A 20,915-nucleotide genomic window follows, 5' to 3' on the forward strand; every position below is an offset into this window, starting at 1 on the left:
CTGTCTCCTTGCCTGTATCCTGACAGTCATAGTACAGAATAGCAAGAGACATGGGATTCCTTCTTAATATTCATCAGTGGAAAGGAAGAAAATGAAGAGGAAGCCAAGCAAGAGAAGAAAAAAAGGGGGAGGCGAGGGGAACAAAACGTGCTAATTTTTTGTCAGGACTGTCAGTATTTGAAATGATTTAAAAAAAAAATTAACTAATAAGAAGTGTTGTAAATCTGTTTTGAAATAAGTTGTTTTTTAAATAAAAGTTTCAGAGTCAGTGATATCAGATTGTGTGTATGCATTTTTATTGTACTTACCCTGTAACTTCATGGAACGAGAGGGTAACAAGCGGCATATTAATTTACAGCTCCCCAGTCTTGTTTACCTTGCATCTACATCGAACAAGAGGGTAACAAGCACCACTTACTCTGTAACTACATGGAATAAGAGCATATTTCCCCAGTATTTATAAAAAACTTGTTTATAAAAAATTATAGTTTTACTTGCCTTGAAACACGGAAGACCAAACTTAATCAGTGCACTTTTGTTATCAAAAAGAATATTGTATAAATGCACCGTGTCACCGGTATGTTCAGTTTCTGCCTTGTCTGTATTAGTTCTAGTTAGTGACTATGGTTTCTAATTATTTAAGACTTGTCAGCTGTTCCTGTTTAGTTACCTCATTTGCCTTATGTACTTATACTCCCCGTTCTGTTCAGTCCCTTGTAGGTTATTGTTTGTGTGAAGTTTGTCATTGTATTAAAAGACTTTGCATCCATCACCATCTCCTTCGTCGTGCGCCTTTCTACAGCCACCAGACGCATTACAATATGTTCCCCGTAATTAAAAAAAAGGGTTACACTTTATTTTAAGGTGTCATTGTTACAGTGTAATTATATATTTAAGTACTGAGTAATATTAATCAACTACATGTACTTACTATAGGGATAGGGTAGGATTAGGATTTGGTTGAGGGTTAGTTGCATGCAATTATGCATAATTTACTGTTATTACTATGGTAAGTACATGTAACAAGGACACTGTAAAATAAAGTGTTACCAAAAAAGGCCTTTATGTATTGGTATACTGTTATTACAAAAAGGTATGCAGTGTATGTTCTCACTAAATTGCTCCTAAACGTAAGATTGTTGCCTATCATAATAGTAGAATAAGTACCTCTTAGTTCTAAAATACTTACAGTATAAATCAGGGGTCCCCAAACTTTTTTTCTGTGAGGGCCACATCATTTTTCTTTTCTATAATGGAGGACCATAGTCTAAAAGAAAATGACATGGGCCGGAGTGACTTATTATTGTAGAGATTTTATTATGATTTTAAATGGATTTACAGTATTATGCCTCCTAATGCTAGATTTGTTTATTATTTATGCACCGTACATCCATACATATCAAGGGATATATAGCCTAGTAAAAGAGCATTATTACTATCATAATGACATTTTTTCATATTAATTTCTATTGAAATCAAAACATTTACTTAGGCTACTTATGCGTATTAGGCTAATCAGTGTGAACTATGTTTCTGGCTGGTGAGAAGTCCAATGTCAGGTTCCATTCCTGTCACAGCCAGTCTCAAAGACTGATGCAATTGTTCATCAGTGAGTCTTGATCTCATCGGATTTTTCATCAGTTTCATGCGTGAAAAGGTTTGCTCACAGATATACGTGCTGCCAAAAAGTGTGGACATCTTCATTGCATTCCTTTTGATATTTGGGTAGGTCTCGTTAGGGAGGGCAGTATAGAATTCAATGAGACTGTTGGGCTTAAACGCGTCTTTCAGAACATCACAGTTCATTAACTCAGCCAACTCAATCTGATAAGAAGGCAGGGCTTTGTCAATGTCGGCAGCAAAGGGGTTCTGAAAAAGGCGGATTTCTTTAGCGTGGACATGTAGCTCACGGAATCACACGTCAAAAACTCCGCTTTCAGCATTTCCAGCGCTTCCACTGACTTTTCAGCTGGAAATGGGGCCGTTGGTTTCTCAGCTGAGAGGCTTTGTGTAACAGGGAAATGAGTGAAGTCTTGCTTTTGCACTTGTCCCACAAGCAGTGCTAGTTTCACCTCAAATGTTTTTATGTGAGAATACATATTAGTTTCCCCATGCCTTGGAGTTGCACGTTGAGGCCGTTCAACATTTCTGTCACATCTGTTAAAAAGGTGAGGTCCCATTTCCATTCTGTGTCTATCAGTTCTGGGACAGTTTTGCCCTTTGTCAGAAGAAAAATGTTGATTTCGGGTAGCAGCTCGTAAAAACGCCTCAAAACTCTGCCCCGGTTTAACCATCAGACTTCTGTGTGGTAAAGCACATCTCCGTGAGCAGACTCTAGCTCGGACAGAAAGGCTTGGAAGTTTATGCATGACAACATCACCTTCATAACAGATTCCCACTTCAGAACTTTGCAGCACAGTGCTTGCTGGTGAATCAGGCAGTGTACTTGTAAAGGGGGCGTGAGACCTCTTTCCTCCATTTCTCTATTCATGCATCCTGTTAGTCCCCTCTACGTGCCAACCATACTAGGAGCCCCGTCAGTCGTGGTGCCGGCCAGCTTAGACCAGTCTAGATCCAACTCTCCTATCGTTTGGCACACTTTACCAAAAATATCCTCCCCTGTCGTTCCTTTGAGACTTTGTGAGGCTGCCAGTGTTGTAGCAAATTCTAAGTCCTCAAATCAGGTCTCGAAGAAATCTCTCAAGAGTCGAAGTTCCAGGTTTCAGAAGAAGTAACTTTATTGACAAGCAACAAAGTGAGATGAAGCTGTTCATCTGATTTGCAATGGTCGGAACCTCAGGTCTTATACCTTTTCTTATCACTAGGTAGCCAATCAGCTATCTTTCTCTTCTTGCTCCACCTCAAGATTTCGCTACCGTTAGCATCATCTTTCCCAGAGACATTTTTCTATTGGTGTAAAAATCTTTGGCCACATCCATTTTTAAGGAATATCTCGGGTCACCTGAAAGCTAGCTCGAATGGATGACTGGTTCAATTGGGTTTGCCGTACAAACCTATTCTGCTGAGCTGATAGTCCACTTTTTAGCTTCGACACTTTGTCTGGCTCTCATTTGGCCTTGTAAGCTCGCATACTTGTCTCTGTGGCGGGTTTCATAGTGTCGACGCAGATTGTATTCTTTGAACACAGACACGGCTTCTTGACAGATGAGACAAACAGCCATTTCTTTGCATTGAACAAAAAATAATCACTTTTGGTTAAATACCCTGCATTCTGAATCAACTTTTCTCTTTCCCAACTGTTTGGCCATTTTGTTGTCACTTTAAATTTTCTTGCTGGATCGCGTGCACCTGCTCGATCACGATGGAACGTTAATCTGGGTGAATCTAACAAATAATTTGGCTACTTTAAAAATTATAGTTAATATCTAAAGGAAATTTTAGTTTGAAAGACAATATTTATTATCAAATACAGATATGATATGATTATATGTTTAAAATTTAATTTTCAAAATATTTCTCTGCATGGCATTGTTCAGAGGGCCGGTCCAAATGTGGGGGCGGGCCATACTTGGCCCGCGGGTCGTAGTTTGGGGACCCCTGGTATAAATAATTTGTTAATTTTCCTGTTTCCCCTTTTATTCCCCAAACTTTACATATTTTTCCTATCTATCTATAAATTACAGGAACGTCTTTCTGTCTGTCTGTGTCTGTTATTTGCATATCTCTCGAACCATTAGTCCGATGGATTTAAAACTTGACAGGTGTCTTGCTACGGGCACAAGTAGTGCCAAGTTTGACGTTGTTTGGATTGGAAATGCAAAAGATATCGTTACATATATCAGTAAAAGAAGCACATAATGGCTTTTGCCGCTCTAGCCGCTGGCCACTCCCCCTCTCACACTGCACACTGAGTGAGCACAGCGCAGGCCACTCCCCCTCTCACACTGACACTGAGTGAGCACAGCTGGCCACTCCCCCTCTCACACTCTGCACACTGAGTAAGCACAGCACAGGACCAGAGACAGAGAGGGTCGAAGAAAGCAGTGGAGCTTAACCCTCTGGGGACCAAGCTGTTTTTGGGGTCCTTGAGATGTTCTGACATGCCTTGACATTTGTGCTTTTTTCAGTTATTTATAAACATGTTAATGGCAAAGGTGTAAATTCACTCTATATAGCACAAACAGGGCTACCATAATATGTGAGCAACGTGTATGTAGATGTTTGTATTTTTAAGAGAATAATGTTTATGCGTGGTTATTGGAAAAAATTAAAATGAAAGTTGCTGAATTAAGACCACAAAACACATATTAAATATGTGTCCACAAGACTTTTGACTAATGGATGTTGTCCCTTTGAGTTCTAGCTTCAAAATTATGTGAAAATAGTCTTGCTTTATCGTTCACAAAAAAAAATACATTGATTTAAATGGTGTAAAACAGGTTTTGCTTGGAAAGCCAATATGCGAGGGGGAGGAGCAGTTTACACCTTAGATTACAATGTCCCACCCACTCTGCATAATTAGCCATTCATTCAGGTGTGACACTGACTGAGCCACAATGCAAGGACAAAATATGTATTTAGAAGAAGACTTATATTGACCATTTAAGATTTCGCTTACATCTCTCTTGTAAATATGTTTTGCTATTTTATTAAAAATGTTACAATTACAACAATAATTACAATTTCAACAATATTTCAAGTGTACTCTTTCTTTGTAAAAAAAAAAAAAAAAAAAAAAAGATTATAGGCCTACATTTTATCATATGTATTCATTAGTTTGAATATAGCCAACATTGGAACATCTAACATCTTAGTCTATTATTATTACTATAATTTATTTTTGACAAAAATAGTATTTTTTTGCAGTTTAATATGTTGCTTATACAAATACATTTTATTTCAACATATTCCAGTCGATTTTTACTCATCTCAGTAGGCTATAGCAAAGCAGTTTATTCTTTCACACACAGACGCGCGATTCATATTTAGGCTAAACAGTCTTTACAAATATGTCCCCTTCATTCATCTCACAGAAAGGCGAGTCATATTATAGAAATGGGATTCATCTTTTTGCGGTTTACATAGGCCTACACTAACGTTTTTCCATAACGTTATTCCACACGTGAGAAAAGAAAACAGCCTACCTCACTCCTCAGCGGAATCTGCTCCTCATTTCAGGAGATATTGCTCCTCATCAGCACTGTTCTGAAGAATCTTTTCTCCATAAGGTAGGCTATAATGTCTCACTCGCGAGGAGTCGCGACGCGCTTTGTTTACAGCTGATGTGGGCGTTTCACAGCTCTGAAATAGTTATCAGAATTTGCGTTTGAATAGCACGCGCTCTCCGGGGAGTGGTCACATTACAGTGAATTAGCTCGTAATGAGCTCGACAGGAGTCGCTCTCTTTTTATACAGATTACAGAAGCTGATAATATTTGTTTTTTATATAAATGACTTCATTTAAAAGATGCGATCTCAAGCTTTATGCCCGTGGGTCTGTTTGCCTGTTTGACTGAATTTTCGCGGAGTTATAGATCATTTTCGAACGCGTTTCAAATGGGAGTTTACTGACAGAGAGAAGGCAGAAATCGCATCATGTTAATTTTTCTTTATTTGTCAAAAAGCAAAACACTTTATTTTTATTGTGAGTATACAGAAAAAAAATAGAAACTGAACAGGATCGATTGATGTATTACACGAAAATGAAAGATCAAAATTAACAGAGCATTTAGTGTTTATTTTCATTGCTAAAAAAAAAAAACAAGCAAAACGCGCGGGCGCGTTTGTGGTCCCCAGAGGGTTAAGTAGCGTTTTCTAGTTCAATGTGTAGCCTGCTCCCTGAGTCGTTGCGCTTATTAATCGTCGTGCTTATTCATTTGTGGATGTTAACTGAATCTGTAAGTCAGCTACACTGTTTACTTCTGAATATTACATTTTATTCTGGTGCGCTTAACGTTATCGCTACAGTGTAATAGTAGCCTATGCTATTCACCAACTAAACATATCCTATTCAATCCGTTCACAGTCTCTTTCATGGCCATCATTTGAAGTAGCCTATTCACAAACTGTTTGCTCAAGCATAGCCTGGTCTCAATGCTAAGTTATTACTGTGTCATGCACGCTGAAGTTAGTCTGTAATTATGTGATGTTGAATATGCTATGTTAAATAGTTGCCCTGCCTATTCAACAGGATAGCTCATGTAAGCTATGCAGGCTTAAACGAGATTAACTCTCCTCTTACCAATCGTGACGGCAAATCCCCATCTTTCCAGTGTAAGCAATCCTTACTTTTCATCATTGAAACAACCAAGTTAGCTGTTTATGTGTTCTCCTTTGTTGTGCTTAACGTTGTTTTATCGGTCGTTAACTGGATAGTAGTCAACAAGTCAAACATAGCCTGATCTCAGTGTGAAAACTGGCTATTATGCTCTTAACTATTAACTGATTTTGCACGGGCACTGCACTAGTATACCTAAACGGACGAACTTTATAGGTACACTATAATTACTGAAAGTTACGTTGTAAATTAATTTTACTTACGCAGTACTTTGTGGGTTGTAATCTAAAGCTTTACAGATTCCAGTAATATCAGTTGCCTAAAAAAGCTATTTTATTCTACATAAAGGTGGGCTCCCTTCATGGTGGCTGCCATGTCGAGATCAGGTTTTGGACATTCGGTTGTGAAACAACATGGGTGTTAAACAGGATTTTCTAAAATGACATTGGTCAGCTGAACACATTTGCTTTTGCTTGATGTTGCAAGTGTCAGAATGAAGTCCAAAAACACACCTGTTTCAGACAGTGAAACAAACATTATTACTTAGTGCACCTTTAACTGTGAGATAGTTATACATGATGTCATTAACTTTATTTCAAAATTCCTTATTAACTGAGGCATTAGAGTATGAAGCCTTGATTATACTTTTATCTGGCTCCGCAACGCACGGCAAGCCTCTTCTGACTGCGATCCTGCCCAAACGGACAAGGCGTTTATAATTGACGCGATCGCCACTGTACTATTCTTTGAAATGACAGTGGGCAACTCAGAGTAATTGTCCTCCAAACCACCATGAAGCAGTGGTGAGAAGACGTAAGGTACACACGTGAAGATGTTTGTTTTCATTACACTTCACCAAACCCATGTAGCAAAAGAACCAAAGAATAGTGTGAAACCCAGTAAACCTTGAGATTATTACTTGTGGCATTAGAACAAAATATATGGACATGAGAATATATGTATAAAACTAAATCAAACAACATTCTCTGAAATATTTTCAAATTTAATTAAACATTTTCATTTAATTTCATGACCATTTTTATTAAACATGGACCTTTATTTTCATAAAAAAGGCTTATTTCTGCTTTTGAAGGGTAATTTTGTAAATGTAGAGAAGCGCAAACTGGGTGTCGGTATAGATGACGGTGCAGACGTACCTGCTCGGCCAGAATTGGCTCGAAATTGGGCATCTTCGAAAGCTGAGCCACATAAAAGTTAGAAAAAATGCCATGCACACCACCAAGCAAAATTAGTTCACTCAACGCGCACGACTGTCCACACCACACAACTGCCAACATCATTTTTTGTTGTGTACACCTTCGTGCTTGTGCGGACGTGGCCAGCATAAACCAGGCTTTACATTGGTCAGTTAACTTTTTTGTGCACAAAAAAAAAGTGCTTTTAAAAGCTGGGGTCAGGAATTACCAGAAATCTTAACTGAAATGCTTATAACATTTTAAGAAAAAAATATTCAAGTTTAATCTGAGTGGCTTTTGTGCATACCAAAGTTATTAGATATGAGTTTTTGATGTCCAGGTTTGGTACGGAGCGCCTATATGCACAGAAAGAAGACCTATTGCATGAAGTGCTGGAGCTGGAAGCCGAGAAGAATCTTCTAGCGAGTGGGGAAAATAAATACCAGGATGAAGAGCTCAGGAAGAGAGCACTGGAAGAATTCTCATCACTTGAGCCTGACAAATCCACTGTGCTGTCAGTAACAACAGCTCCACCTGCTGGTAAGGAGCTTTTAGTTTGGAAATGATTATAACCACATGTATCATTAAACAACATACAGCCTGAAGATAATTTATTTTATTGCATATGATTTAAACACATTTGTGTAATTTTTAACTTGGTAGCAAGCCCAGAACCTGAAGAGCAGGAGGAGGCTGAGCTCACAGCTCCTACAGCCAAAAGGCCATGTCAGTGCTGCTGCCAAACCTATTCAGAGATCCTGAGCTTTCTAGAAAAGCGCTTTGAAGCAGAGCAAAGTCTGCGAGAGGATGAGATGGCACTGAGAAGAGAGGAGCTAGAAATCCAAAGGAGTAAGATTGCCCTGGATCGAGAGCGTCTTGGAGCAGAGAGAAAAGAGCAGGAACGACGGTTTGAGCTGGAGAGTCAGGAAAGGCAGGTCATACTGGACTTGTTGAAAGAGAAGGTCCTAAAGAATGAACGGAACTCTGACTGAAATTAGAAGTTTTTCTTTTAAGTCTTTGATGTTGAACTCTCCTTCCAACCAATGCTAGCATTTCACTTTCTCTGTTTAATTTGATCTCCTTAAAGTATGAAAAAAATATAAACCTATAATAATATAGTATATATAGCATTTAATGCAATGGGTAAATGTCTTGAGATATGGTTGCATTCTATAAATCACCTGAGAGAACACTGACCCCAGGTTTCAAAGACAAGGCTTAAGCCTAGTCCCAGACAAAAATGCATATTTGAGCTGGTTAACTGAAAGCAATTTGCACTTACATATTTTAAAATAGGTCAGTGCCATTGTTTTGTCTCAAGATGCACACCAGTTATGTTTTTCTAAGGTACATTTATAAAAGGTACTTAAATCTCCTAATTGAACTAAGGCCTAATCCTGTCTTAATCTAAGCTGTAACGAATAGACTTAATCCAAAATGCTCTAGACATCATAAAACCTTCCCCCTCTCCCCTGTTGTCATCGGCCCTCAAACCAGTTCTCTTCAAAGACCGTTATCACCTCTGCTCTCCTGCACGATCTCAGCAAGAGACTGTATCTGCAACCCTCAAAAGATAGCACAGCAGACCAGACGGCATGAGCCAGTTGGTCAAAGACTAGAGACAAACTTCCAATACACAAAGGACATTTACTCCATTCTTACCCACAAACTTTCCCAAATGTTTATATTATTTCTCCTGTGTTTTATGCATGTCCCTATGGTTTATTAGTTATGACTAGTTTTGATTCTTTAGTTATGTTAGAGTAACTTCAAATGTTGATATCCAAAGATGATGTATCACTGCTTTAATGTCTTCAAATCCTCTTTCTTGGTATCAAAAGAATCCTCTTTTTTATTTTATAATCAATGGTGTACAACATGTTATGATAAATTGCATCATAAATGTTTGTACCATACTTTTGTGTAAAGACTGCACAAATTATCCATGCCACCATGAACATTGTTTTATGGTGCTTAATTTAACCCCTTGTTTGGATCTTAAATATAGACACCTTCTACCTTATTTTGTTTATTCTTAGGTTAGGTAAAGTCAGTCGAATTCGTTCTAAACAATAAGTACATACATTTCCATACTTACAATTCAGACGAAAGACTGCTCCGTGGTTTAGTTCAGCTCAATCTTTTGTAAAACAGAGACTTAAGGCAGGCGAGCTTCTTAATTTCAATTATATGTATTTTTTATTAAATACAGGTTAACTAGTTTACATAAAAGGTACTAATATATAAAATAAAAATAAAAGTAATTCAAAACCAATTAATTTGCAAGCTTTCGTCTTCATGAGGCGCAATGGTAAGGCATCTAACACCGGAGAGGCCGTCCTTGGTGAATCAGCGTCTGACTTTGACATTCCTTACAATACTTTTTATAGTCCACACGCCCTCCGCACAGATTCAGTCCTTTACAGACAATCTGTCCAATCCGAAGTCTTGAACTGTCCTCAGTTCTGGAAACCCCCTTCTAAACTCCATATATAAAGCTCTTTCCTTTGTTCTCCTTTGCTTGCTGCTCTGGACCCTCTGCCTCTCTCCTGCGTCTCATGCTCCTCATCAAACGGGTATTGCTTGCCATTTCTACTTTGCTAAGATACATGCTTTCTACTACTTAGTGTTATTACTACCTACTGTAGTTTATTCTTTCATTTGATTAAATGCTTAAACATCGAATAATATATAGTCATTTCTTTCAAGCATTATCATAATAAAAAACTTTTACAATACATGTTGCAGTGTTTCTCTTAAACCAGATTCATAATAAAAACTTTTACAATACAAGTTGCAGTGTTTTTCTTAATAAACCAGATTCATAATAAAAACTTTTACAATTCAAGTTGCAGTGTTTTTCTTAAAGGAGTCATAACCTAGTATTACCTTGGATACCCACGCTCTATTATAGTCTTTCAGGCCCTTCTAAAAAAGAAAAGTTGAAATAAAGTTGAAAAAAAATAAACACAGAGCTCCTCTGACCCTTATTTCTGAAGGCATTCTTGTCTCGCGAGATCTGATGCGATATTTTGGCTGTCGTGGACGGTCATTGTAATAATGCAAATGAGGGGCGCGTTGATTGGTGGCGGGAAGGAGGGGGGTTGACACCGCAGGTAACGCTTCAGCATATCATTCCAAAATGACATCATGGCGCAAGTTGTGAATGAACCCGACCTGGCCGCGACCTACGGAATTCAACCTTATATGCACGAGCCAGACTCTGAACCTGAGCTGGAAAGGGAAGATGTAGAGTCGATGGAAGGACGTCTACAGCAAGATGCCTCTGAATGGTAAAGACAATCATTTTGACTGAGACATACCTTAACATCAGTAATGAGCTAAAACGTTTGTTGCTAGTTTCTCCCACATAGGTTTACCTTTATTTAATGTAGATTACATTAACGGAGATGTAGTCTACTTTTTTGATCAGCTTACAGTGGTTATTGAGATCAACGTTGGCTATCATGTGGTGTTTTTGCCTTGTTTCACGTTGTGGTTTTTTAGACATTCAATATTTTTCTTATACAGACATGTAACGTGATGCTTTTCTTTATTTTTATTATTACTTGACTGTTTGTTTTATTTGGTGGCGCTCGACTGAATATGAGGGGGAGAGGGGCATGGCGGGCTTCCTGCAGCATAGGTCTGCGGTGTCCATATATGGTATATCCTGCGCTGCGCCGACTTGACGTCAAGTCGGCGCAGAAATTAACATCACGTATTTGAGTGCGCGTGCACGTGGGCTGGTTGACGAACGCAGGGGTAAACAAACGCTTCACTTTTAAATATCGGCTTCCCGGCCAGTGTATAATCGTTAGGCAATCATAACATACATTTTTTCTCGTGGAAAAGTGAAAATTACAGGTCATGACTCCTTTAATAAACCAGATTCATAATAAAAACTTTTACAATACAAGTTGCAGTGTTTTTCTTATACAACACTCTCTCTTACAAGGTTACAATTGTGGTTAATATCATATTAGCCTATATACAGTGAGGAAAATAAGTATTTGAACACCCTGCTATTTTGCAAGTTCTCCCACTTGGAAATCATGGAGGGGTCTGAAATTGTCATCGTAGGTGCATGTCCACTGTGAGAGACATAATCTAAAAAAAAAAAAATCCAGAAATCACAATATATGATTTTTTAACTATTTATTTGTATGATACAGCTGCAAATAAGTATTTGAACACCTGTCTATCAGCTAGAATTCTGACCCTCAAAGACCTGTTAGTCTGCCTTTAAAATGTCCACCTCCACTCCATTTATTATCCTAAATTAGATGCACCTGTTTGAGGTCGTTAGCTGCATAAAGACACCTGTCCACCCCATACAATCAGTAAGAATCCAACTACTAACATGGCCAAGACCAAAGAGCTGTCCAAAGACACTAGAGACAAAATTGTACACCTCCACAAGGCTGGAAAGGGCTACGGGGAAATTGCCAAGCAGCTTGGTGAAAAAAGGTCCACTGTTGGAGCAATCATTAGAAAATGGAAGAAGCTAAACATGACTGTCAATCTCCCTCGGACTGGGGCTCCATGCAAGATCTCACCTCGTGGGGTCTCAATGATCCTAAGAAAGGTGAGAAATCAGCCCAGAACTACACGGGAGGAGCTGGTCAATGACCTGAAAAGAGCTGGGACCACCGTTTCCAAGGTTACTGTTGGTAATACACTAAGACGTCATGGTTTGAAATCATGCATGGCACGGAAGGTTCCCCTGCTTAAACCAGCACATGTCAAGGCCTGTCTTAAGTTTGCCAATGACCATTTGGATGATCCAGAGGAGTCATGGGAGAAAGTCATGTGGTCAGATGAGACCAAAATAGAACTTTTTGGTCATAATTCCACTAAACGTGTTTGGAGGAAGAAGAATGATGAGTACCATCCCAAGAACACCATCCTTACTGTGAAGCATGGGGGTGGTAGCATCATGCTTTGGGGGTGTTTTTCTGCACATGGGATGTTGAAGATTTTATTATTTAGAAAATAAGTAATTTAACTGTTTTTTTGTACACTATTATTTCCTTGTCTGTGGGTGACTTTGGCTGACTTTGGAACCTGAGAGCACAAGGTGTTGTTACAGCAGAGAATTCTATTTCAGTAAAGTCACATGGTACAAACTATTTCTCAAAATAAGCTATAGAATGTATTACCATGTTTGGGACAAGGAGAGGGTATATACGTTTGCTGGGCGATCTTTCTGGGGGGTCTTTCTGCAGAGGGGCACTCGGCTTTGTTTGTTAATAAAGTCTAATTTTTTCTGATGTCAAATATCTTTGAAGTCATTTCCCTGAAAAGATTTAAACCACAACAAATGGCGCCCGAACAGGGACGTGGCTTAGGAGCTGAAGGAGCCACGAAGGGATCGCTGGTGACTGACACAGACAACAGTGGCCGCTGTACTTTGAGGTGAGCAGTTTTTGCTTTTGAATAAGGTGTGTGTGTAAGTCACCAGTGGCCCGGATGTGGTAAGAAAAGCTTCTCCAAATTTAAAGAACTTAAAAAGTGAAAAGGAGTGTTTGATATCAGAAAAATTGCATGCATTGTCTTTGTAGATGTCAAGTAGTTGGTAAAAGCGTGGGGGAGCTCCCGATAGTGTTTGCTAGTGCTTGTTTAATCCTGAGTGGATTCTATAACTACTGGTGATGCTGATTTAGCGCAAAGAGTTTTGACGTACGTACGTAAGGTTCTGTGTTTGTTCATCAAGAGGGCCTCGAAGGATGATGAGCAAAAAGCATGCACACAGGGGATTTATAAGGATATAAGTTAATTTGTATTTACTTGTCAAGAGGGCCTAGAGGATGGCAAGTGTACTGATAAGGATATCAGTGGTTTATCTGTGCTTACTTTGAGAAGTATAGCATGTGCACAGATGGTTAGCTCACGGATACCGCTTTGTTAAACAAAGTTTTAACGAAGGACTGCTATGGGTGAAGCTGGAAAATAGAGGTTTTAAAAGTCTATAGGTTTAGGTAGCGGTTACCGCCTTGAATGCATGTGCAAGGGTCTGCTCAGGCTATCTAAATCCTAGGAATAGGATAGTTAAAAGTGTCATTGTACTAAGGAGTGAATATTTTAATGTATTGTTCAGATCTGACAGAGAAGGGGAAAAAAAAGTGTTAGATCATGTTGGTGTGCCTGTAGGATCCTGTGACTGTGCCTGTGGTTGAAAATAAGTGACCTCTGACCCTGGTTGCTTGAAGGGACAGAGAATGTGTGAATGACCTTTAGGGACATGAAATGAGGGTATTAAAAAAAGAAAGAAAGAAAAGTAAGGGAAAACAATTGTTTCAAGATATTAGCTTAGCAGAATATTGTAGTATAAAATAAGTTAAAATAATAAGATATATAGTTAATCAATAAATGTAATGATAAATATTAATAGATGAATATAAATAAGATTGCACGTGCTTAATATATTATATATTATGTCTGAAGACGTCTAAAATTTGCATCTCGTTATCCCTGAAGACAGAGTGGGAAAAGTATTCCATTGCAGATTAATACGTTTGTGTTAAGAGAAAAATAACTGGTGCAGTGTGCTGAAGGTTAGAAAGATTGAGTGACCAAGTTTCAAAAGTCAAAAATACTTTACAGAAGTTGATGAGAGTAAATAAATAAGAGGAATTCCTTGATGTTTGTTGAGAAACATACTAGATTATTGTGAACACAGCATGCAAATATAGAAGAAAGATTGAAGTCTGATTTTATGATAGGGAAGATTATTTAATTGTATTATTTTCAGATAATCTCAGAGTTATATTATTGCTGACATAGAGAAAAACAGAACTAGCTTGCTTTTTCCTGCAATGAAGAACTGCTTATTAATAGAATGAGGGAAATGCTATGGTCAACCAGTGAGATTTTTATATAAAAGAAATAGTGAAAAGATGCAGGTTAAAAAGTGGAATGTATATAAAGAGCTAATAGCTTATATGTAAAAGTTCAATTTGACTCATGCAGATCTGAGTGTTCATCTTTCAGTGTCCTGTGGAAGCAACAAGAGGGCAAAGGGCAAAGACATGAATGCAGAGACAAGAATGCAGAAAGAAGAAGAGAGAAGTGGGTGAGGGGTTCTCAGCTCCCTCCTGAAGTTCAAAAAGACTCAGAAAGACTGAAATAATGTTGGAAAAGGTGAATCTTTCACTTGAGACTTTTCCTGAAAACAAAGACAAATCCTGAGATGCAAAACTGTTACAGGATTGATCAAAATCCCAAACTGAGAAGAGACAGAGAAACAGCAGAGCCTATTCTCAACTCTGCAATGGCCTTTGAGTGACAGCAAGGCTGAAAAACATGTCAACAGACACTGATCTAAAAACAGATGAACAGACCCTTACGGGGCACACAGGTGTGACAAAACCTTATGATCACTCTAGAGACTGCTTCAAATTTATATTCTCTGCTAAACTAACCCTCTCTGCTTTTTCAATAGGTACAAGTCCAGCTCTATAAGAAAAAGAAAATACAGAGAAGTGGGTGTTCAACTCACCAAATAGTTAAAACTGAGGCTGGATTTGGTATAGTGAGGACAACTATAGGGCTAAAAGCATGATAGAATTATTCTCTGGCAAAGGAAAAGACACAAAATGTCAAAGAATTATTATTTTTGCTTGCAAAACAAAAACACTGGTCACTCCATCTTGTTTTAATATTTTTTTATAGAGATAGATTGGAGAAAGAAATAACTCCAAAAGTCCAAAAATTATTAAATAAAGAATGATGTCAAAACTGGGATAATGAGATGGAAATGTTATTGGCCATGGATCCAAGATTAGGTAGAGATCTCCAATGTTCTTCTTAAAGCAGCTCATGAGAATGAGAAAAACCAAAAGAATATGAAAAAAGTAGACCAAACAAATTACAAAATGCATTTGAGAAATTACAATTGGCTGTCTTACTCTCAACTGCACCATACTAAGGCCTATTATTCTGAAATATTTAATCTATTAGAGTTTGGGGAAAAAAAAACAAGAAAAAAGGGTTTGTAACAACGGTGTTAATCTAAACCTTAAGATCACTGACACTTCTGAATAGTGTACTGTGCTGTGATGTTGTCTGTCAGACCTTTGGAATTCCACAGCTAAAATTATAAGTTCCGCATTTAGAGCACAACCTGCGGAAGAAGAATGTGTGATGGCCGATGAGTGACTGAGTATGAATGAGTGAGAGATGGTGTACACTAAGGCAAATCAATTATTTTGCCTACAGCTGTATCTAAATTTCATATGTGGGCCCACAGGGCATATTCTGCCCAATAAAATAATGACCATGGATGGATTTGGTTAATTTCCTGGTCGAAACTGTAGTGACAATAGAAAAAGAAAATGAAAAAAATTGTAAAAGAAAACAAAACGGTACTATATTTTGCGCAGCACCTAACACATCTGACTTTCCTTTCAGAATATCATGATGGAGCATAACACATCTGATTTTCTTTTCAGCATATCATGAAGGAGCTGACGTTTTGTCAAAAGTATGAAATATTGTCTTGTAACTTTTGTCTTTTAGCAAACTGGGTTGAGTGTTGTCCAAGATGCCTGATAACTAGTATGCTGATAATGGGACTCAAAACAATGAGATAACTGAGCTGAATTGACTAATTGTAAAAAGTAATATAGGGGTAAAGCCCTGCTGCTAATGAGCAGAAAACACACAAAAGAGGCCAGAACACCACTCAGCCCACATGATCATTTTACAGGTGACACCAAGAAGGACAATGGAGCAGATGAGCAGATGATCTAATATGTTGTTGTCACTAACAGAACTAACAGAAATAATGAAGGTTGCATTCGCAGATGAGAACAGTTCAGTTCCAGGAAGGTTTCTGGGACAAATCAAACAAAAAGAACCAGTGACTGTGCTTTGTCATCTCAAAAGAGGCTTGAACATTGATCAGCAAAGTGACATTTGAGTCTATGGCTCTCAACTTAAAATACACCAAACGACTCCAGGAACCCCCCACAACAGCAAGTGAGGGTTCAAAGACATGCTGGCAATGACCTTCCCTTGCCAATGAGAGAAAAGGAAAAAGCCAATTACAACTCACAATGATCAACATGAATGGAAAAAGAAGAACTTTAAATGAAAAGTTGCAGAATAAGAAACTTACAAGGAGTTGTGCAAAGAAGAGAGAATCAACAGAGATGAGTACAAGTTCAAACAATAGTCAACATCTACCAAACTGTCTTTAAATTTAATCTTAAAGCCATTGAATATACTAGTAGCAACTTAATAATAACCCCAGAAAGAAAAATTATTGAATTAAAGAATAGCCTATATCAAAAACAATGTAAACGATAATGAAAAATCAGAAAACAAATGAAAATAATGAATGATAAGCGACTAATTCAAGTAATTGTCATAGCACAGTGAGAATTAAGACAAGTCATGAAGGAAAATACAAATAGACCTAAATGACATTTTAAAATAGATTATAATGGGTACTCGAATGTAATTTGTCAATAAAACGGGTATACATAATTAATTTAAGGCTACAGTTAAAAATTAAAGAAAGATTAAAACTGGCTATTAACAAATATTTGATTTCATTTATGATTTGAATTATGATTTGATTCAATATGCTATTTGACTAATTAAATGTATATTAAATGGTGCTAATAGAACAACCACCTCAGATAAAAATTGTTCAAATTCAATAACAAACAAATTGTTATAGCATATAGACTGTTCAATACCATGTAGATTATTGCCTTATGAACAATCTATATGGTGGTACCAGAGGGGGGTAAGAATGACAGGTTATTGCACAAAAACATACTTTTGAATATTCTCAAACCACATGCACAGGTATTCACCTGCACAAGGGGGGAGGGATTAAAAGAATAAGGAAGGACAATAATTAAAAGGCTAAATTAAGAATAAGGAAAAAGAATAAGGAAAATTAAATAAAAGGCATTTTTTGCAATTGTTGACTGTACACAAGAGAAATTTGTGCCAAAAATAAAGGTAGGAAAGGAACAGTGACACAAATAGGCCATATATCAGTACCAGAAGGACTAATAAAACACTTGGTAATGGATTATATGAACAAGATAGAGATGGGTAAAGGCAATGAAATCAGCAGAGGAGGGTCAGGAGAAGTAATTAAATATTAGAGAAGTATTCCTTAGATTTGAATTTCTATCAGAAATAAGTTTAGATAATGGGTCAGCAGTTATTCCAGAAAAATTGAAGAGTAAAATTATTTGTATGCAAAAACTTAAATTACAGAAAGGAAGTTTTAACAATAATTAAGTTATAATGCTTTATGTTTGAAATGGTTGAGGAAAAAACTTAGATATACAGAAACATAAATGACCGTACAATGAATATGTAAGACAGTGCAAAAAGTTATTTTCGAGAGTTATTTTTTCTAATTGTCTAATGAGGTCATTGAATGACTTTTATGAAGTAAATGTAACATTGCTCTTGAAGCTTTTTTAGTTTGAGTGATTACATGTGACATAATTAAGTTAATTCATGATAGTTCATTTAGAAATTAGTAGAAAGGAAGAAAAGGTATTCAGTTAAGGTATGCTTGAACTGAGGAGCTATAATGAGAAGGAGCTGCAACACGTGAGATATTTATTGGTTAAATTTGTAATAAAGTAGACAGAATTTGAAATGTAAAACGCTATAACAAAGAAAATTGCGATTTAATGGATAGAAGATGCACTACAGTGTTATGGTTGTTCATCAACTAAAAATGACTGACTGAAAGATTGATTCTTCAAATTTAAGAATTGATATTCCTTCATAAAAATAATAAGCAAATAAAAAAGAGATAAAATTATTTTTACCCAGCCCTATTTTAAATCGAAATTCATATGGAATATGCGGGGAAAAAACGCAAACTGAATCAATTATTCTACAATAATCAGCAAAGATTTATTATAATGATTTGCCTTTATAATAATGAAAATAATTACATGAAAAAGTAGAATGACTTATGTTTAGAGATTAATTATGATTGAGTCAAAAAGTTATGGAAAGCTTGATTAAAAGAATTAGGAATGTTTTTTGGAGTTGCAAAAATGAAAAGGGGTTATTATTCTGTTGTGTACTTCCCATATTAAAAAGATAATGAAAATCAATTTGAGAGGGCATCTAAATCATATATTATTAAGAAGATTGGGCTTATAACCCAAATTGAGATTTACAATCATTGGACGTTGATAGAAGTACCTCGAATAAGGATGAAGAAGAAAATGAATAAGCCAGATCCAGGGTGTCTGCATCGAAGAGGATATATACACCTCGAGAACTTTTAACTGTATAAGGGATTTTTTGTGTTTGAAGCATTCTACATAACTGTGACAATAAGACAATGTTGAACCAATTTCATCCACACACTTGTAACAATGTTTGATGGTTGATTAGGGAGGATTCGAGTCTTTTACTTTCTCCATTGAAAAAGAAAAAACAACTGAAAGAAAGAAAATGTATGGAGAAAGATGTTTGGCTCGATTGCTCCTCCGGAGTATGGTGGCATAATTTCAGTCATTGAAAATAAGAATGAGTGACTTAATTTAGTCACTAAGGTAGTATAACTGAGGGGACTGGATTTTGAAACTACACTCTGGAAAGGATAGCGAATGTGGGGCTTAAATAAGCCCCAGAGGAGGGAATGTTGAAGATTTTATTATTTAGAAAATAAGTAATTTAACTGTTTTTTTGTACACTATTATTTCCTTGTCTGTGGGTGACTTTGGCTGACTTTGGAACCTGAGAGCACAAGGTGTTGTTACAGCAGAGAATTCTATTTCAGTAAAGTCACATGGTACAAACTATTTCTCAAAATAAGCTATAGAATGTATTACCATGTTTGGGACAAGGAGAGGGTATATACGTTTGCTGGGCGATCTTTCTGGGGGGTCTTTCTGCAGAGGGGCACTCGGCTTTGTTTGTTAATAAAGTCTAATTTTTTCTGATGTCAAATATCTTTGAAGTCATTTCCCTGAAAAGATTTAAACCACAACAGGGACAGGGCGACTGCACTGTATTAAGGAGAGGATGACCGGGGCCATGTATTGCGAGATTTTGGGGAACAACCTCCTTCCCTCAGTTAGAGCATTGAAGATGGGTCGAGGCTGGGTCTTCCAACATGACAATGACCCGAAGCACACAGCCAGGATAACCAAGGAGTGGCTCTGTAAGAAGCATATCAAGGTTCTGGCGTGGCCTAGCCAGTCTCCAGACCTAAATCCAATAGAGAATCTTTGGAGGGAGCTCAAACTCAGCCCAGAAACCTGACTGATCTAGAGAAGATCTGTGTGGAGGAGTGGGCCAAAATCCCTCCTGCAGTGTGTGCAAACCTGGTGAAAAACTACAGGAAACGTTTGACCTCTGTAATTGCAAACAAAGGCTACTGTACCAAATATTAACATTGATTTTCTCAGGTGTTCAAATACTTATTTGCAGCTGTATCATACAAATAAATAGTTTAAAAATCATACATTGTGATTTCTGGATTTTTATTTTAGATTATGTCTCTCACAGTGGACATGCACCTACGATGACAATTTCAGACCCCTCCATGATTTCTAAGTGGGAGAACTTGCAAAATATCAGGGTGTTCAAATACTTATTTTCCTCACTGTATATGAGGCATTATAAGAGAATAAATTGCATGTTTACTTAACAACATGCAAACGGAAATTAGATAGAACAAAGACTTTCTCCCGGTCATCTTTGATTGGTCACCTCACTAAATGGTTGTGAACTGCTATGACCTTTAAGAGTGTCTGATTAGTTCAGATATTTGCTCAGTCTCTTTGAGACAACATTTTCCTGTCTCCTTCCGGCAACTTCTGTAGTGTGCCGAAGAAAGCAGGCGGAAAGCGAGGATCTATATGTAGGGTTTTAATGGAGAAACACGTAGTACAAATAATAAAGAACACGAGATCAAAGAAGTTTCAAAGATGTTTCACAAGGACAAAGAAACAAAACCACGAGAAGGACCGAACCAGAAGCACCCATACATGTACAACAACTGACAAAGTAACAAGTGAAACACAAGGGCTATAAATACACAGGGACAAACAAGCTAAACAAGATAACAAGGGGGTGTGGCTAACTAGAAACAACTGGGAAGACTAATAAACAAGAAAAACTACAAAGGACTACAAAACATGGCACAGAACAGGAAATAACAAGTCATTTACTATAATGATTAATGACATCTTTGAAGGAATTGATCATAATATAGGAAAATCATTATATGCAGATGATGGGGCCCTTTGGATAAGGGGAAGAAATGTAGAATATATGCAAAAGAAAATGCAGACAGCAATTATTGCTGTGGAAAAGTGGTCACATAAGTGGGGTTTTAAAATATCAGTAACAAAATCACAGGTAATTTGTTTTGCTAAGAAACATAAGAAAATTAAGTTAAATGACCAAGAACTTGAACAAGTTAGAGTAATTCAATTTCTAGAGATTCTTTTTGATGAAAAACTGACATGGAAACA

At 37.3% G+C, this 20,915-nt stretch overlaps 1 protein-coding gene across 1 annotated transcript in view; it reads left to right on the forward strand.

The window, feature by feature from the left end:
* Positions 1–10,225, forward strand: part of LOC307165548 (uncharacterized protein) — a 69,039-nt gene extending 58,814 nt beyond the window's left edge. The window contains exons 3-4 of the mRNA XM_079883261.1: positions 7,775–7,974; positions 8,098–10,225. Of these exons, the coding sequence (XP_079739387.1) occupies positions 7,775–7,974; positions 8,098–8,426 (529 nt within the window). The 3' untranslated portion in view covers positions 8,427–10,225. The remainder of the gene's footprint in view (positions 1–7,774; positions 7,975–8,097) is intronic.
* The last annotated feature ends 10,690 nt before the right edge of the window (positions 10,226–20,915 follow it).

Source organism: Squalius cephalus (genome assembly GCF_949319135.1).
Source record: "Squalius cephalus genome assembly, chromosome: 10".
Lineage (NCBI taxonomy): Eukaryota > Metazoa > Chordata > Actinopteri > Cypriniformes > Leuciscidae > Squalius > Squalius cephalus.